Source organism: Empidonax traillii, unplaced genomic scaffold (assembly GCF_003031625.1).
Source record: "Empidonax traillii isolate 1590-97213 ecotype Southwest subspecies unplaced genomic scaffold, ASM303162v1 scaffold687:size894609, whole genome shotgun sequence".
Taxonomy (NCBI): domain Eukaryota; kingdom Metazoa; phylum Chordata; class Aves; order Passeriformes; family Tyrannidae; genus Empidonax; species Empidonax traillii.
The window spans coordinates 527796-547704 of NW_020955880.1; the positions used below are offsets into that span (position 1 = coordinate 527796).

Here is a 19909-nt window from a genome sequence, read left to right on the forward strand (position 1 = left end):
CCTTTCCAGTTTAGTTCATCTTACGCAGGCCCTTGCAGCGGAGAGCTATTCTATTTTATCATTCCAATTCATCTTTATTTTGCTCTGAGGATAAAGACCTACTGCTGCTCTTAAAATCCCTCAGAGGAGATTGGGGGCATTGTTGCTTGTATATATGCTTGTGCTAGCAACCTCTAATGTGGAGAGATAGGGAGAGAAAATTGCCTTTAATTTTCGTGTTATTGCAGTGCTAATGAAGTGCAGTGAAAGCCTTTTACTTACAAAAGAGTATTTGAATGTGCACAGAACTATCACACAGGTGTGCTCCTTAGGGGGCTCTTTCACTGTCCCTGGTGCTACAAGTTCCTACTTTCTCTGAAGACAGTCTGAAATTCGCTTTTGAAGCAGTAACAACCTGAAAGAAAACTTCTTGCAAGAACAGCCAGCCTGCCTAGCATGGTTAATCCTGTTTACATGCCATGGTTTTTATTATGTTATTCCTGTCATGCTTTCCTTTTAATTCTTATATATATTTTAGAACCTAATTCATATTTCTGTTTTAAATTAACTAAATATATGTGTAAAAATTATTCTCTTTCCTGTCTCTATATATTATTTCCCTGGTAGCTGTCTCGAATGATAATATAAATCCATCATCTCTGGTCTTAGATGATATGAAATGGGCAAAGGTAAGAAAATGACATGCAGGAGCCCTTCAGGGTACTAATTGTTCAATCAGAATGGAATCTTTATATTGACAAGGTGAAGGAAATTGCTGGTGGAAAGAAATTAAATTCAACTGAGATACCTTTCTTGGAAGTTATTTTTGTGGTACTCTCTTTTCCCAGCAGTTGATGAAGGCTTTAGTTAGCTTATAAATCTGTAAGTAGCCTAACAGCTGTAATGATGAGGCACAGGAACATCTCATAACACCGACATGAGAATATTCTAGTTAGAGAGGAAAAAAGCAAAACTTTGGGTTTGATCCAGTAGTTTGCCCGTAGAATTATAATGTCATGCTTTGGAAAAAGCTGAAAGGGGGGGATAAATGGTAGCATGTTTCTATGTTTTTCATGCTGTTACTCTTTAGTGCTTTCCCTACAACTGTTTGCTCTGTATCTTCACGCTATTTCTTATTTTGTGAAGGGTAGGGTAGTGGAAAGCTGAAGGGGTTTGTAGAAGCACAGTTACTGCTTAGCTTTGACATCAGTTGTAATTGACTTACGTGATTTCTGTACCTAAACACTTTGTTCTTATCTTTTAATATGATAATCTGTTCCTGGTTTGAATTTCAAGGTAACTGTATCCTTGTGATACAGGATCATGTGCTAATTTGTATAAATATGTGCATATTTAATGATGGCAGTGCACCTTATTAACTTTATAATACATTTCAAAGCACTGACGTTTTTAACTCAGTTGTTTTCCTCATATTAAACATTTCTCTTGTATTGCAGCAATGTTGTCGCTGTCGGTATAGCTGTGATATTGTTCGTGCCAGCTGATACAAAGTGGCCAGGAAAACCAACTTTTTAGTGTCTGTGTTGTTCCTGTTATGGATCTAGGAATTAGGTTGTGCCTATTATGGATTCAGTCCTTTCAGAACATGAAGCTCAATTATACTTTTATTTACCAAACTTCCACACTTGATGTGAATGAAACATTCTGTACTTGATGGGCCGGCACAGTGGGCATTAAGGTAGTAACTGTAGGAGAAGCAGTAATGGCAGCTTGGAAGCATCCATGGTTTGAAGGTGCTAGAGCTGCCTGCTGATTGCAGCAGCAAAAATACTTTTGTCTCTGGATTTTTTTTTTTCTTTTAAATGAGGGAGCAAAAATCTGTAGTCAGGTTTCCAGAAAAACCTACCACAAGATGAGTAAATAGCAGAGCCAACCTGTATATATTTGTATACTAAATTGCTAAATTAGACAATAGGGCAAAAGAGAATTTGTTACTTTAATAATGTAGAAATGCTGTGGATGTAAAATACCTGTTGTGCTCCTGAAAGAGCTGAGTGCATGAGGTCTGGTCTGTACTGCATGTCCAGTTTTGGAAAAATGTATTGTGGTGTAAAGATGGAAGTCTGGCCTATCACTTTATGATTAAAAACTAGCAATGTCAATAAAACTAATTCAATTTTCAGTGGCTTTGTGCCTGGCTTTGACTGTTCCTGCAGTGTCTAAGCTGGTTGAGGCATTTCAGAGTTAATGAAATGTGTTCAGAATTAATGTGTTTTGATAGCGGCTTTTAAGCTTATTCAGGAAAAATAATCTTTTATGAAAGCAGATCAAATACAGTAAAAAGCTACTATGTCTCCAAATTTTTTGTGATTTTTGGTAGTAGTGTGTCGTAGCAGGTGGGTAGAGAATGTTTATGCAGCAAGAGATTTAGTGTATTAGTGTCTTTTTAAAGGAGTGAGGCTGAATAGTCTCGAAGGAGGCTAAAAAAGGCCATCTTAGAAAGTTGGAAAATGAACTTTTTTTCATCTACTAGAAGTTATTATTTAACAAAGTCCATTGCCTGGTAGGGTGATAATACTGCATGATTTATCTTTTGAGAAGGAGAAACAGTGTCTGTCAGCTCAACCACAAGAGGAGTTGGAATATTTGATTGGGATACGTAAGGTCAGCAGATTGTCTCTCCTTCTGTTTGTTATAATTGATGAGCCCTTTTTCTTAATCAAACTTTTTTTTTTTTTTTTAGGAATTTGTTTACCAGAAAGCCAAGTGCAAGATTTGAAAAGCAAAATGACGTGGGATGGAAGTTGTTTGGAAAAGTACCTCTCAGAGAAAACTCACAGAAAGATCCCAAGAAAATGCAAAAGGTATTTGTTTAATTCTGTGTTAGGATTAATGGTGAATGTAGAAGCCAGTTAAGTTTATGATCTGTATATATGACTGAGCAGCCTGTTTGTTTGATGAGATGTGCACAATTTATTGGACAGCAGCAAAGAAGGTTCTTACTTGAAATTTTACTTTCATTATAACAGTGCCATTGAAAGTAATGTGATCATTATATTGACTACTCCATGAAAACACATGCCCCTTGGGTATAAAGCATTTCTTGTGAAGATTCATAGTATGTGAATTTTTTTTTTTTAATAACCAAACTTAGCTCATTTGAAAATATATTGAAAATCTTATTCACTGGTTTGTGGCCTTTGTGTCAAAGATCCATCTATAACAGGCTGTTTGAAGGGAAATTGTGGTCTTCTGGCCTTGGCTTATTTTTGCTTAAATGGTAATTAAAAGTGCATAAATTCAAGATAAAGCGAACATGGTAGAGTGCCAGAAACTTGCGTTAGAATGCTTGTTTCACCCATTTGTTTTCTGAAGTACTTGCTGTTTGGAGTTGAAATTTTCCATGTGTGGGCCTTGATGAAAATTTGGTCACTGACTTAAAATGCTGGAATAATACAATACAGTTCAGGGTAAGTGAGTGGAATAAATATTTTTCCTTGTCCAAATAACTGGATTTCAAGATATACTCAGAATGGAGTGTGTATTGAAATTATTTATTGAAAAGGTTCCTTGTATATCACTTCTCAAGCTGTGGCATTATAACATTGTTGAAAACAACATTTCAGAAACTGGTTCTAGTACAGATGAACCCAAGCACTCGGCTAGTGAATCGAATGACCTGCCTTTCCAATGGGGGAAATCTTGTGCAATCCAACTGTGTGGGCAGCAGCTCATGAGCTGTTCTTTCAGTGACAAGAAAACAGCCTCTTTCAATCTACCTGACTCCATATGGGATTTTGGGATTTCATATGGGCATGTCGTGTGTTGGGGCTTTTGTTGTATTTTGGTTGTCGCTTCCTCGTTCAAACCACTGTGGGAATGGGAAGGGTTGCATGGAAAGAGACCATGTAGTAAGCACTTCAAAACCAGCTGCAGTGTGTGAAATGCAAATGCTGATTTGAAGGACTGTGCTGTTTAATTTAGGGTCAAGTAGTCTGGAAATCCTTGTGTCATGTGAGTGGTCTTAGCTGTAGTTGGGCTGTTCATTTAAGTGAAATTCAGGCAGCTTTTTGAACTTCTCACTGTGCTCAACCATTCAGACTTTACCTACAGCTTGTCTTGATACAATTAACAGTTGTGAAGTGTTCACCAAAGAGTTTTCAGGGCAGAATTGAAGAGGCTTAATAATCACAGTACTCTGACCCTTAGCAGTGTATTTTATTGTAGCACCTGTTCTTTAGTAAGTGGGTAAATAATTTATTAACATTTTTTAGTTGTTGCTGGTACTGCGAATATTTTCGCTATACACCCAAACCATCTTAAATAGTGAGTGTTCAGTGTTTCTAGAGCATTACAGCTTTGAATGGTTGTATTAAATGTGATAGAAAAAAAAGTAGCTGTTAAAGAATGGCATCCAAACATTATTGAGTTTCTGGCAAGACTGCAAGTCTGAAAAACAATCGTCTCCAGTGCCTCTTGGACAACAATAACTAATCCTTCCTAATTGATTTGGCACTTTCCTGAAGTTATTTTTGACATGCAGACTTTCTGAGACATGAGTCGTGCTGTAAATCACTAATTTGAGCCTCACCAACATCTAAAAGCACAGTCTAGGTTACCCCTCACAGTTACTTTAACAATGACAAAGTAGCACTTGCATTGTGGACTTTTTGCCCGTTTAGGGGCACGATTTTAGCCCTTTGGTTTGTGCCTAAGGGACTTGTGGGTGTCTAAGTGGAGGAGGTGACAGCACAGGGCTATTGGAATGAAGCTTGTTGGCCAGCAGCAGTTCCTTCACCTTTCTGAACAAAAGGGTCCTAGGCCAGAGGAATCAATGCTGCAGCTCCATTTCACCCTTGAGGCCTGGAATTGATAACCACGTATCTGGGGAAACCCTTTGGATCTTACTTCCTTGGCATGAGCTCTTTGTGCACAAGAACTAAGGTGACTGTTCCACCAAGCAATCCTTTCTCAAGTCTCCTTCATTTGCTTCTGTACAGACATCAAAGAAGCCCCTTTGTATCAGGTCACTAATTAGACCCTGTGACTATCCCATTCATTTGGCTCTGTGCTCCTCTAGGGGGTTCATTGGTATGTTTGTGGTTCCATCTTCTCATACCTTTTTTATATCAATGAAGGATCATTTTTTTTCCAGAATGAGATGAGCAAAGTTGACTGCGAACTGAAATGGTCTTCTGAATGATAAGGACTGATGTGCTTTTGTGCATATTTTTAAAACTTATATAATGGGAGGAATCTTTAAAATACATTATTATTGCACATTGTTCTTATACCTTCCCCATAAAAAGCTCATCTGGGATTGAAAGCAATTTCCAAGGAAAAACACAGTTTTAAGGTGTGTACTTTTATGTGAAGTACAAAAGAGGAAAAAAAAGTAACTGAATTGTGAAGTAGTTAAAAAATGATCTTAGAAAGACGAGTTCTTATTTCCTTCCTACCTTCTTCTTGCTAAATAAATAAATGAGTGATGAAAATTCAAGACCCTCAAATATCAGTTGCATATTGTTAAACTGTGACTGAAGGTGACTGTACATGTACAGCTGAGCCAGGCACAGAATGTAAGGAGAAGAAGCATTTTTTTCCCTTTTGACCTTGCACCAAAAGAATAGTCAGGCAGGTTTTTGAGCACACAAGCCTTTTCTCAAGTCCTGTTGTTCAGCAAGTGTATATACAGCAACAGCACCAATACTCTATTTTAACAATGTAGGTATTAAAATCACTGCAGCTAAGCTGTTGCTTGTTCTGCTTTTAATGTTGATAATATACATGAATATTAGTCTTCTGATGAAAAATCAATGTTGACGTTTGCTCAGGTTGAGTTGTTTTACCAAGACCTTTCACGTAGTTTTTATCCAGTTAAATGCTTTGAAGCTTAAAAGCATTTAGAACAAGTAGTCTTGGAGGAGCTGGAAGTGCATTTGCAGTGGAGGTTTGCATGATTAATTTTTTATATCAATTATCTTCAGGAGTTCTGCTCGAGCAGAACTGGTTACGCCAGCTGCTTTTGCGACTGTGAAAATGCACTAAAAGTCAGATGACGGGACCTCACTGAGAATCACGACCAAAATGGAAAATTCTTTTCCCTTCCAGTAGACTGTGGAACTGAGCTGGGCTGTGCAGCCACTGTTTCTTTTAGAAACAATTCAAGATTGCAAGCGCAGAAGTTTTAAATATTGTATGTTTGCAGCTTCTCCCTCCCCCCAGTTTTGTTAGTGAATGCTCTTAAAAAGAAATTCCTTTAAAAACTCAAGAGGCAACCAACATATAATTTGCTTGTCTGTCATGTGATCTGTCTTCATAGATCTTGTTTTGAAACTGGTTAGTCAAGATTTTGTATATTTAAGAGGCTAAGGTATAGAGGAGAGTCAGATTTTGGCTATTATTATACGTTATAGCTTTGTTCCCCAAAGAAATTAAAATAACTTTTTTTCTGTAGTGTATTTATTTTCAATTTTTTCTATAATGGAAAAATACATTTTTAATCAATGCATATTTTTTTCCCTTCCAAATGTGCTGTGGCCCTATGAGGGCTGTTCAATTAACTTCCACTATGTGAATTCCAAAAAGAGCTCAGTAGAATATCTTAATTTTCTTTGAGTTTCAGTATCAGTAAAATTCAGCACATATAACATTTAAGGCCTTTCCATAACAATCTTTACTCATAAATTCAGGTCTAAATATTTTATTATGTCATTTGCTGACATTCCATGTAGTAATAATTAAAATTTCTAATGGCAGTTCCTTAATAATAGAAAATTAGCTATTAGTTTTAACTTAGGGATTGTCATATTTTCAAATTTATGAGGATTTATGTTCTGAAAGCCATAGTGTGCTCTTGGAGGAAATGAGAGTGGATGACTCTTCCCCCCCTATCCAGGAATAAAGATTTAAATAAATCAGTTGCTGAGGATTGGATTCCTGCCCTGAAGTCACCAATGGTGGAAACAGCCTGCCCACCTCAGATGCAGGTTAAAACTGCAGGGGTTTCTGTGCAGCTGTGGGTAACAAGCTGGTCTGTGTGAGGCCCCCAGAGCAGACTGCAGGTGCAGGGGTGGAAAAAGAGCTCAGAGCCAGGCTTTTCTCGGCAGCTGGCTTGTTCTGCCCTTGCCACTTCGGCTTCTCTGTCGTGACCAGTGACAGGACACAAAGGGAAGGCCTGAAGTTGTGTCAGGGGACATTTAGGTTGGATATCAGGAAAAGGTTCTTCACCCAGAGGGTGGCTGGGCACTGTAACAGGTTCCCCAGGGCAGTGGTCACAGCACCAAAACTGACAGAGTTCAAGGAGTGTTTGGATGATACTCTCAGGCACATGATGTGTGGGGATGGTCCTGTGGTCCTGTGCAGGGCCAGGAGTTGGACTCGAAGATCTTGGTGTGTCCCTTCCAACTCAGCATGTTCTGTGATTGTGTGAGTCAGATTGTTCAGACTTGGTAATCCCAGTGATACAGTATGGCTTCTGTCATACAAGCTGCCAGCAGTGTTCCCATCCCTTCCTACCAAACTGTTTTGATTTTTTTTTTTTTTTAAATCATTCCAGTATTTGTTTCTTTTGAGGAGAGGGGGAAGTGGAAAAGTCTAATAATGTCTTGGTGTCAACCATAAAATTTTCCAAGTGGACTGTCTTTAGCTGGAGGCAAAACAGTTCTTCTCTTTGGAGTGATGCAGTAACAGGAAATAAATCAACATCATTTACCAATTACATTTTTCCATAATAATTAGGTCATGGTTATACGTGGGGTCAACATTCCAGTCAATTGAAATGAGTTGTAATGAAGAGGCTTACTCTGCAGCATGTGATAAAGTGAAAATGAGTTCTTGAAACAGCAAAATACATTGCTTGGCTCAGATGATGCTTTGTTATGATGCTTATAACAGTACTCTAGGAAAAACCTTTGTAGAGTGAGTTGGGTTAGTTGTCATTCAACTCAATCTTCACTTGATTTTTCTTTTAAGCTAGAAACCTAGCTGACTGATAAAATCACTTTACTTAGTCTGTTTTCTGGCTTGAACTTCTTAGATGGAAAAGAGTTTCAGAGCAACAGCACCCAGCAAGAAGTACAGGAAGAATTTACTACAACCCATGCTTTAGGCAGACAGAGATAAAAGCTGCCGTTGCAAATGGTGTGGTTTTTCCAAGTAAAGAAAAACCCAAACCAGAGAAAAGTCCACAGACTGCTGATGTGTGGAGTTCTTGTGCAGCTCCGGATGCAGGAGCACTCCGGGTGGAAGCTGTGCAGCGTGTCCAGCTGCTGCCTCCTGTTCCGCATCTGCACATCCGCAGGCTCTGCTGACGGGGGGCAGTTGACAAAAATACCGAGCTGTTCCGAGCGGGTGCCCGGGCCTTACCGTGCGCTCTGTTCACAGGGTCCATGCGGGGCCTCTGGAAGGGGAAGCGCTTGGCTCAAGCTGGCTGCTGGTTCTGGCAGGAGCTAGACCTCCAGTTTTGGATAAAGCACTGTCTTCTGCTTACACTGAGTTTGTCTCTGGATAGATCCCTGGATAAATCATTGTGACTGATGGCTACAGCTATTAATAGGGTGAGCATTTGCACATAGACTTCATTGCCACTTTGAAGCGTTCTGGCTAAAAACTGTGGAGTGCTTTTTTTCTATTCTGCACAAAGAGTCTGAGGGTGTGAATGATTCACTTCCCGTGTTCTCCTCTGCTGGGTTCATTTCTACTTGTCAGCCTGCAAAAAGGCAGGATTTAAATCTTTCATGGTGTGCCAGAGTTCCTTTTTCTTTTTAAGAAGAAGCAAGTGCAGTTTAAGAAGGCATAGTTACTGTGGTTATTCTAAAACTAACCTATGCCTAGTGTTGTTTACAATCTCTGGAAATAAAGATGTAACTAGTTTCCCCACTTAAGAATTACAACTCAAAACTTGAAAGTTGCCTTAATGCATTGCTCTTTCATGTCTTGCCTTCTGATCCAGTCACAAATGTTTTTATTTTATTGTAACCATACGTAAAAGGCATCTAATTTTTGTGAAAGTAGATAAAAATAAGAGAGGAAACGTGTTTTGTTACTGATGAAGTCCTAAAAAGCCTTTTCTTTTTTTCCAACAAGAACTGTAATAAATAGATTATTCAGCAATTCCAGTAGACTGTATTACTCTACAAAGAGTGGGTTGCCCTTGTCCTGTCCTGAAAATTACCTGCCTCAAACAAATCTACTATCGTGTTTAAACAGATAAAGCAAGAGTAATATCTTCTATCCACAGTAAATAAAAGGGTAATTTAATACTATGGCAGGAGGGTTGTTCAGGAGTATTTTAATAATAAAAGAATGTAATATGACCCAGTCAGGTATCATAATCTAGCAGAGTCTAGCTACCAAAGTGCAGCTTTTGATGCTATTGGAACTTTTTCCTTTATGTTAAGAACATGTGAAAGCGTAGAATATGTTTCAAGCATCACACTAATAGAAAATAATAACTTTTGAGTACTGGTTTAAATAGCTATGACAGGCTAGAAAGCATTTTTGAAAGGAATTGAGAGGGTTTTTTCCTCCTTTTCCAGTTTTAAAAATTTTATTTTTGCTTTATTGTTCTTTAAAACTGCTTGTAAATTGTGCGAGTCGAAAGCCCTAGAAGCTGGAGGCATCCTAAAGGGGTGTAACAGGGGGTGTTTAAGGATAGGTATCTGCTTCCAGGAATAAAGATACCTCACAGAAAGAAGGATAAGCTTTGTTAGTTGTTCTTGCAGTTACCATGTCAGGTGGTGGTCTCTGCTGAAGGGTCTGTTTCAGTGCCAGTGAGAGGTGCTGGGGGAAAGTGCAGTAAGGGAGAAGTCCGGTTTGTCTGACTCAGTTCAGACAGTTACTTTGTAGCCCAAGTTGATACTTAGCGCTAGATGGAATATGAATTCTCATAGCACAAGACTGTTTTTAAATGCAGGAAGCCACAATTTCATGGAGAAATGATTGACTTTTGAGTGTGAAGTACATGGTTCTTTCTAACCCCGAAATTTCAAGGCCAGGGGATACAACTTTATTGGAGAGCTGATACATCAGTGGAAACTTGCTCTCATTTGTGTTAAATGACATCCAACATGCAGCTGGCATTTGTGTGTCTGTCAGCGCCGAGAGATAGATACTTAGACATCTATATCTTTGTACACTCAGTAAGTTTTTCCCATGTAGTTACCTTCCCCTGGCAACACATGGGAGGCTTTCAGACTTCTCCCCCCCGCCAGGGGTTTTTGAATGAAAATAGATGTCTTTAGAGAGCAAGCCTGGAAATAACAGCAGGTGCCTTTGACCGTTGCATTGTGCAAACACTTGGCAAAACCTTTCTGTGAAGCAAAGCAAATCCCTAAAGGCAGGTGTGTTGGCCCCTAAATGTATTGTGGTGAAACTGCCCATTCTAACAGGAGACTAGAATCTTCCATTGCTGATGTGTAAAACTGAGAAAGCTTTGCGAGACTTCAGTGTGCTATTTCTGTGTTAAGCAGAAGCAAGTTTCCAAGAAACCCGACCCAAAGGTTTGCTTTGTCTGTCCTCCAGTTTATACATCTCAAACTTCATCTAAAATTAAAGAATGAGTGTAGGTGGAGGTTTTGAAAGGCTAACTCTTACCGTGCTCACTAACGACAACAAACAAAGCTGATGTGCTTTGGCTCTACAAAATGAATGGAGTTACTGTATGTGTGTTACTGGGAACCCTGAAGATACGGATGTAAGGATTTTAAAAAACCAGATGGGTGTTTTTTCCCTAAGTGTCTTTCTGAAGAAAGACTAGCAAATTTTGAGTTCTTCTTTTCTCTCTCAGGGAAACTCTTGATCTGATTTTTTTTTTACTTGATTTTGTTGCAATTTTTTTGTGCCTGTAGTAATTTCCACATAATTTTCTTGTGCTCTATTGAGAAGTTGTCACTTGAGCATGACAAAGTTCAGTGGAAACAGTTTCATGAATATTAAAGCCTGAAAATAGTCATTGCTTTAAGGCACACTATGAAGGTATGTTGCATTCCTTTATATATTGTATTTATGTTTGTGTGTAGCTTTGAAAAGCTACAACTTTTTCTTCTCAAGACTGAACCTTAAGTTGTAAAGAAGATTGTATTCAGGAGAATTTACATTTTGATATAGGTTTTTTGTAAAATTAAACAGAATGTACAAGGGTCTTTGAGACTGGACAGGTGATGAGAGAGAATATGGAACACCCCATCAATATGAGTATAAAATAAGCTTTTATTAGATGTGTAAGAAATTGGCACCAGTAACGTCTTTGAGGGTAATTTCAGGGATCAGAGAAGCAAACATAGGTGCAAAAATCCACTCAGAGGCTTTAGTGTAGTAGATTCATTGCCTTGCCTTTCTATGATTTCAAAGAGCAGACAGGCATCAAACTTGAAGAGGTCAGAGATCCTTAGAGATCCCCAAACCTTGATGAGAAATCAGAATAGAAACTAGCAGAGAGATTTGAAAACAGGGGAGAAGTAGAATATGGTTAAAAGTATCAAGTGCAGTACCTTTCCCTACACTAGTTTGTTACATGTACTGGAGTCATGGAGCTAAGTACTAGTGTGCCCATCCTAACCTACACAGACAGCTGTTTACAAACAAAAATAGTGACTGTGTGCCCTGCTGGGCATCTGAACAGCATAATAATGCAAGTTGTTGTGCATTGCAAGGCTGGTGGCATTCCTGGGTGACTTTTAGGCTGTGTTGAAGTTTACAAGTATTTGAGGTTGTATTTGCAACTGATTTGAGAACTTGCAAGATGAAATGCTGTGTCCCTGTGACCCTTTTCCTGTGTACCAGAGTTGACCGGGTTCTTTGGCCATTTTGGAGTGGCACCAGCATCACACTGACGTGGCATTCAGAGACCTTTTATTTCTGTGTCTCACTCAGAACAAGGGGGACAGTTCTGACATGATCTTCAGCCAGACTGAAGAGCGTGTTATTTGATACTGGATAGGAAAGGTAAGTTTTCCCCTGCAACATCAGCACTAATGTGAAATGTCAGAAGAAAAAGTTGCAGAGAGACTATTTGGAAGGGTATGCTGCTGAGGCTCTGTGGATAATTAAGGCAGAAAGATCAGTGAGTGGGCGTACAGATTACGTAAAATTATGTTTTTAAATAAAATCTGTATCCATTGGAATCCCAGTCCCTGGAAGTGACAATTAAGGGATATGCTGAAAGCAGGTGTTGATAGCATTTTATTCTGGCAGATGTTCACAAAAATTAAAAGTAAAATAACCATGTAGTGTGTATTCTCTTTCTCAAGCATTTAGCAGATGCTTGCCCTGCTGGAGGCCTTTCTTGCAGATGTTTCCATTTGATTGGTGCTGCAGGGTACCAGATAGTGTCAGCGTATAGAGAAACTGTGCACATGTTCGTATGTGCAGATTAAATTGTGCCCTTTGCAGTGTTCTAAGCAGTAGGGTGTTGGTTTTTTTTGTTGCTACTGTGACTCACGTTGGAGTCACTTGGAACCAGATGCTGCTCAATCTAATTGAAGATCCTGTATTTGACAATAAAGAGCTGTTCTTAAGCTACAGGGTTCATAAGTATGTCTCTCATGGTTCAGTGGTCTGCTTTGTCTCTGAGTACTTCAAATAGAGGGATCTATTTTCTGTTCCTTCCTTTTTCCTTTTTTTTTTTTTTCTTAATGAAACATGTCACTCTCTATGAACCAAAAAACACTTAAATTATTTACCTACAGCTCAAATGAAATGTGAGCCCTGAGGGTGAGAAACATCTGATACGAGCACAATGAATGATTAGAGACAACAGACTTCAAAACAGCAAACTGTTATTCTTTCTTGGAACAAACTGTTATTCTTCCTTGGAAGACCTGACTTGGTCTTATCTGTGCTTAGGTTGTAAATATTCCTCAATTTGATGCCTCCTTTGCTCAAAATATCATGTTATAAAAATATGTATATGGAAAAATTGTTAAATTAGTCCAGTGGCTGGAGCATAGGATTGAGTATGTGGCTTCTCATTTTCTCTCAGCTTTCTGGAAGATGCATGGGTTATTTTATTCACTTAACTTCAGTGTGATTGTGTGGGATCACAGTATCACAGTTGCCAGCCCAAGTTCCATATCACCCATAATTGGAAGGGAGAAGTAGACACTTCTCAGGGGAAAGGAGGGAAATTTCACAGCACTTGAAATGATGCCTAAAAATAGTGTGAGGTTTTCCTCATGAACTGGCCGTAGTATCTTCTTCTTACATTGCTTAAGCATTCTTAATTTGTTAAGTATGGAACAGAAGAATACTCTGGTACTAAAAAAGATAAGGATATCCTGGTGGAATATAAAACTTCACACATGTTATTTCAATCAAATTCTATCACCTCATTGCTGTCTTCTGCTCAGGTATCCTTCTGTAACAGGAGCATTAAATATGTATATATAGAGAAAGCTGGGTAAAGCAAGTAGGGCTGATGGTTCTTGAACCATTAATTAATCGTAGAGCTTGCCAGATCACTCTGGCAAAGCGTGCAGGTTCAGTGGGAAATTCAGATTTCTCAGGTTGTTAGATCAGTAACTAATAAATTAACTGCGTTTCAGAATAGTTCTGTACTGGTTTTGAAGTTATATAAAAAGCCTCCTAAGGAGTTGTTTTGAAAGTTTAATATCTGAGATCAGCAGTTTGTAGTCTGTTTGTTAAGTTTTGAAGGATATTCTCATAACCTGATTTTTACCTGATGTGTCAGTCTCCTTAAATTCACTTTGATTATTCTATACTTAAGAGTCTCCATTAAAATTACTTATTTATAGCCCCGTGCCACATCAAGAATCAGATATTAGTTTCCCAGCCCCAAAGATCATCTACAAGTTTCATGATCTGATTTCAGTTAAACTTCTGAAAGAAACAGTCGTGCTGCATGCTCCCTTTCCTTCCTTTTCCTTCGACACTCACATTGCCCCACAGCACTACAGTGTAACCAGACTAATTCAACAGAACAGAGCGTTTGTTTTTGACAGAGTATCATTTCCCCAGTCTAGTAAGCCTGGAACAGTCACACAGCTGCTTAATGGTGACACAAAAAATGATGTGAGGTGTTGGGGGGGGGAGGGGAGGGCAATGAAGTGTTGGGTGTGCACCAGCTGAAATTTGTCTGATAAACTACTTATGAAAGGTAAGAGATTGCAGATGGACATGCAGTAGGCAGCTACGAAGAAGTGGAAGGGAACACTGAGGCACTATTTAAGCAGCGGTCAGACTCAAATCAGCAAAAAACCAATTTTCTGTTTGCTTGTGCAATCCTGGTGCAGTTCCTGTCTCATATGCTGAGTGAGGTAAGAATTCCAGTCAAAAAAGTAAAATGTAATAAAGCTTGCACATAACTTGTGTGGGTAGCCTCAGGTACTGCTATAACGGTGGCATCCTAAAAATAGTGGCTGCTACCATGTGTAACATGTGGCCAGCTGTGGTCTGAGTTGCAGGGGGTATTTCACTTTTCACCCCACACAAGTATTTTCCTGTGTCACCAGGCATCCCTGTCTCCCAGTCAGTGCTTTGCTGAAGAGCTGCAATATCATTCTGTTTTCAGCCTGCGACAGCACAGAGATCTACCACAGGATAAACCCCCCGAGGGTGCTTTTTCTTGTGATCTGCTTTTTTTCTGTGTTAATAGCTGTATCTTTACATGAGTGTTTTTTAATATGCGTGATAACTTACTGCTTCAGATAGTTAATGAGATAAAGCATTAGCACAGGAGGCTGTAGGGCTTTCCATGAGCTACGTTGACTTGCCATTGTTATAATCTGTGCTCTGACACTGGATGCTTGGATGTCAGATGTCTGTAACTAATTGGGGGTGGTGGAAATGAAGCCCAGATACTTTTAAACAGTGAGCTGTTCCACATTTAATGAGGTATCACTGCATCCATGAAATAGATGTGAAGTCACAGGTTGAAAACAATAGTTATATAACACCTGGCAATTCTGAGAAAATAAGTTAACTTTTGCAAAGCCACCCTTTGAAAGCAGAATACTTGGGTGACTGGTTGTTTTCCGGTTATTGTCCTTGCATTGCTGCTCATTTCGGGATTCACGATCAGGCCTTGATAAAGGCCATGAACAATTCAGCCTGGCAGATGTAAACCATAGTGAGCTTAGAGAATATGAAGTCCTTAGTACAGGGCTGAGAAAAGGACAGCAGTTGCAGGTGAATAGATAATACCATAATATGCAAGTCTACCAAAGGTGGAGCCATCGGCAACTCCCCTAAGTTAAGTAAAAGCTTTTGGACAAAGGAATTTATTAATCTGGATTGAGGCAAAATATTTATTAAGGTGTGATATGGAAGTTGTCAGAACTGTGGAAGGGGTTTATATATTGTATCTTTTGGAGCTGTCTCAAGTGGAGAGAGCATGAATGGTACTGAAAAGATACTTCTGCTGTAGGAAGTATTTCAGCATAAAGCAGCTGCTTTTCCTTCGTCACTGGTTTAAGGGCTGGTGAGTTTTAGCTGCTCTTGCACTTAGGACTGTTACCGAGGCTGTCTCAGCAAGGCACAGTATCAGATTCGGGACCAGCAAACGCCTGGCTGGAGCCAGGGACCGGGGACGCGGGGATGGGAAGCGCCTGTGTGGGAAACCAATGGAGAGAGATACCAGTGTATCAGGAATGCAGCTGCGTCCCAACCCAGCACATGTAATTCTGGGCAGACAAAGGCTGCGGCTGGTGCTCCGGAGCCTGTGCGGGGTTTGGGGTGTCCCTCACGGGCCCTGCTCTCAGCCGGGGCGGTTCGGGAGGCGGGCGGCGTGTGGCGGGCGGGGCCGAGCGTGCCCAGGCGGTTCTGGGCGGGGCGGAGAGCGGCGATGGTGCCGGTGTGCGGCGGCTCCGCGGGTGAATAGCGCGGCTGGCGGGGCGGGCCGGCCCGGCCGGACCCACCCGCGGAGGGCGGCCCGGGGCGGGCGGCCCACGAGGCCGTGCGGGCCCGGGCGGCGGGAGCCAGGCCCGCGGAGCGGGGCGGGAATGGGGCTCCGGCGCCGCCGCCTCTGAGGGACCGCAGCGTTCATGGTGAGCGGGGCGGGCCGGGAGGGACTCGGGGGTCGGGGCGGGCGCGAACCCGAACGCGGGTCGGGGAACCCGGCCTTGGCCGCTTTTCAGTCGCCTCGCCGGGTCCGGGAGAGAACCAACTTCCCGGGAAAGGGGAATCCCCTTTGTGCGAGGCGAGACCCCGCCGGGGGCTCGGGGTGTCGGAGCGTGGGAGCGGCGGGCTGGGAGCCACCCGCGGGAGTGCCCTGGGGCAGCCGCCATCCCCCAGCCCGGCAGCGCCGTGTCTGCCGCTCCGCGCCCGGCATGAATATTTCATACTCGGCTCCGTCGGAGAGTGCCTGCCTTTAAACACGCAGGGCCGAAACAAGATGACCTTGATAGAGCAGTCTGTGTTATTGTAGGTTCAGTTCTGCCGTGCCGTGGTGCCCGGGGAGTCTCTGGGGTGCGGGGATTCCCACGGCGATCTCCTGGGTAGCGCAGTCGGTCGTTCAGCACTTGCCCTGTGTTCTGGTGGGTTATTTGCGCCTCCGTAGGGATGGCTGAGGATCCCTTTGTAGGTTGGGTTCTCTTTCTTGAAGACTCACGGAGGATCATCACGGCTGGAGCTTCTTGCATCTGAACTGCGAAGCTGCCAGGTTCCACCGGGAATTAAACTTGGTTTCGGGAGGGGCGCTTCTGTGGCTTTCCTTTGTTTGGTTTAGGTTATTTAAATCAGGGCTTTAATCGACAGCACGCTCTTACAGAGCGTCTTCAAACCCTAGTTCAGCTCTTGTAAACAGGTAAAGATGAAACCTGGAAGAAAGCCTAAGTGATCTTAGTGATAAGGATGTATTCTAAATTGTAAACGGTCAGCTCATCCAGAGTTGGTCCTAAAATTAGCTTGCAACCCTGTCAGGTTAGTAACCCCTAATTATAGTATAGGATTTAAACAGATGCTGAATTATTTGTACCTGTGAGAGATTTGAGTCCGGCTTAAGAAAACAAACAAAAACCAAACCACCAAAGCTTAAAATGAGCTGTTGTGTGGTTCAGCCTATTGCAGTATGCCTGTATGTGCAAATACTTCTACTTGCTCAGTCAGCAGATACTCTTAATATGAGTTTGTGAAGGCTTCAGTGTGTATCATTGCTCTATCCTATGTTGTGCTCTGTTTGAAATTGCATTCTCTTCTTACTGGAGTAAAAGACAGTTTTCATGAGCTTTTTGTCTCCTGTGAATTTTGGGGGTTTTGGTTTTTGTGGTTTTGGTTTTTTGAGTGGAAGTGGGGAAGAGTTTTCTTGTTCGATTTTTTTGGGGTTTATTTAAATTATTTTACCTAATTTAAAAATAGAGTTGTGGATAATGTCACCCTCAGACATTTTTATTCACGTTTGGCTACCACTGAAAGGACAAAATTACTACAAAGGAATCATACTTGTAATCTCACAAAATGTGCCACTCCCATTTTTGTGCTGGTCTGGCTTCTTTACTGTAGGGTAGTGCTGAGTGGAAGACGTCAGTGAATACTTGCTGAAATGCAGGGTGGGCTTTTGAGTGCTTTGAGTAGCTGTACTGATGTGCCGATACTGTAACTAGCCACTCACATTCAAAAATAAGCCATCTTCTTAATCAAGAAATTCTTGAATTATATGTTAGTGTTGTGCTGGTCTGGAAAACTTTGTGCTTAGCTGAAAGAGATTTCCGAATTAATTCTGCTGTACGAAGAAAATCCCCAGTGTGGGCATTGTTTCTCATCTTCCAAAAGCAATTTTGCCCTCCAGCTGGCTTTCGGTGTAAGGAGACCCTGATAATAATTTTCTGAAGCCAAAATTAAGCTGCTTTTCCGGAACCTGTACTGGAATAAGCATTGGTGCATATGTTTTAATGTCAAGTTCTGCGGTGCTTTAGGGAGATCAACATATGATGATTTCTACATATTAACAGTTCCTTGTGAATGCTGGATGGTTTCTCTTTCACTAGCAGTGTCTCAAAAGATGTTAGATTTAGGCACAAGGTTCACCTCGTCTGTGGAAGCAGTAACAGAGATTAATACTTGACTATGTTAGTTTGTGAGAAAGGGCTCATAAGAAAACTCAGTCACCTAATAGAAATAAAGAATAGCCATTTGCTTCCTTGCTGTCAGCACAGCAGATTTACTCTGCAGCTGGTGCAGCTGAAGCACATCATGATGGTGCGCTCACACACTGGTCACTATCAGCTGCTTGCTGATGCAAGTGAGTAATGTAAGACCAGTAAGACCAAGAGCTTTCTGAATAGCTCTTGATCTATTTCTTTGCTTATTTTCTCTCTGGAGGGTTTTTTTGAATTAGCAGCTTTGTCAGTATGAGCACTGTCCCTTTACTTGACAAAACTAAGTTTAAATACATTTTCTTGGTTCTTTTCCTGGTTTGCAAACTGATGTCATGCATAGCAGTATTAGCTGGTATTAATGAGCCAGACATTCCAAATTCATGACCATGTTTCCCATCACAGCAATGCAGGCATCATAGGATTGATTGTTGAGACAGTGCCCGGTTAACAGACAAGTAAAAAGAGGGATTTCTGTGTCCCAAGGGCTGCACAGACCTGCACCCATGAGTCCCACGGAACTAGCTTGAGCTAAAATTGAACTGTACAACGTGAAGTAGAAGTCTAAGGTTGTGTTGTTCTTCACTTATGTCTGGTTTTCATCCTTTTTTTTAAGGTAGGATTGGAGGAGAAGGCCTTTTCTAGAAGTGGTAGGGGATCCCATTTTAGTTACTCAGTGATCCAGGCTGTTCTGATTGTGTTGGAAAGGTTGGATCTATTGCCTGAGGAGGCTTTGGTGTAATTGTCAAGTTGAGAGAAAGCAAGCAGTACCATCTGAGAAGGTCTTTGTGCTAACAGGGAGAAGTCCGGGGCTGGAACCCCATTCATATCACGTTCATAGTGCTCATTTATTCTTTTTATCCCTTCCCCCCCCCCCCCCCCAAATTTCTGTAGAAATTATATAAAAAAGCGGTGCATGAAAGCCATCAAGTTTGGGAAGTGGCAACAATCATTATAAAGTTGAATGTAGAAGTAACTACTATGTAGATGTGTTTTTTCCATAGAACTGTTTGACCATATTTGTTGTTTGTATATCATTGATACTTCGCATACCTAATGTTTGCTATAGTACTTCAAACAGTGAAGTAGATAGAAACTATATAAAGGTTGTTTTATCCTATCAGGTCATGGGTTTAGTACATTTTTTTTTTTTTGCCAACGAGTTTGTAGGAAAAATGCAAATAAAATTGTATGTGTAATGCCAAGCCCTCTCCTGTAGATCATGGTGATGCAGCCATTGAGTGGAAGGATCTGTGAGGGACTAACACCCCTCTCAGAACAGAGTCTGCTTGGACCAGTTCTGGGGCTCATTCACCTGAGCTTGAATGCCTTAAAGGCCGGAGATTCTGCTGCATCTCAGGAGACTTGTCCCAGTGCTTGACTAGAACTCCCCTGGGAGAAGTTTGTGTCTGTTGTCTTTGTGTTCTTTATACAAGTGCCTCAGAGACTTGTATTCGACCTTCACCACATCCCATTATTGCTGTCTGCCAAAGATCCCTACAAAGCTTTTCCTCTGGAGGCTGAGCAAGGCTCTCGACCCCTTCTCTGTAGGGCACTGGCTCCAACCCCATCAGCTTGGTGCCTCTTTGCTGGTCTTGCTCTTGTGTGTCAGTGTCTGATTACAGACACAAGTTAGCATGTTATGCTCTATAATGTGGGGTTGTGTAAGGCATCATACCAAGAGTGAGACTTCTGTGATTTTAACCTTTTCTTTTTTTCCTTTTTTTCCTGTTGTTGAACTGTTGCATGTGAAAACAGCTTGCGTGGGGAGATATCTTTCTATGAGGTTTTAAGACAAGGAACTTGTGGTCATTTTTGGCTTCAATTTCAAAACCGTGTAAATGAAAAGAAAAATATTTTAAACAGATCTTATTTTTATACCTCAGATAGTATCTGCTGTTTGTAAACTCCTTATGAGT

The 19909-nt window shown here is 41.0% G+C and overlaps 1 protein-coding gene across 4 annotated transcripts in view; it reads left to right on the forward strand.

Annotated features, from left to right (window-relative positions):
* The window catches only part of TBC1D14 (TBC1 domain family member 14), a 67470-nt gene that overhangs the window by 20301 nt on the left and 27260 nt on the right, over positions 1-19909 (forward strand). For 3 of the 4 annotated variants that reach the window (XM_027899726.1, XM_027899727.1, XM_027899728.1), the window contains one exon: positions 2684-2804. In XM_027899726.1, coding sequence (XP_027755527.1) covers positions 2684-2804 — 121 coding nt within the window. Of the gene's footprint in view, positions 1-2683; positions 2805-15824; positions 15945-19909 lie in introns of those variants that run through there. The other variant, XM_027899729.1, reaches the window with a different exon arrangement.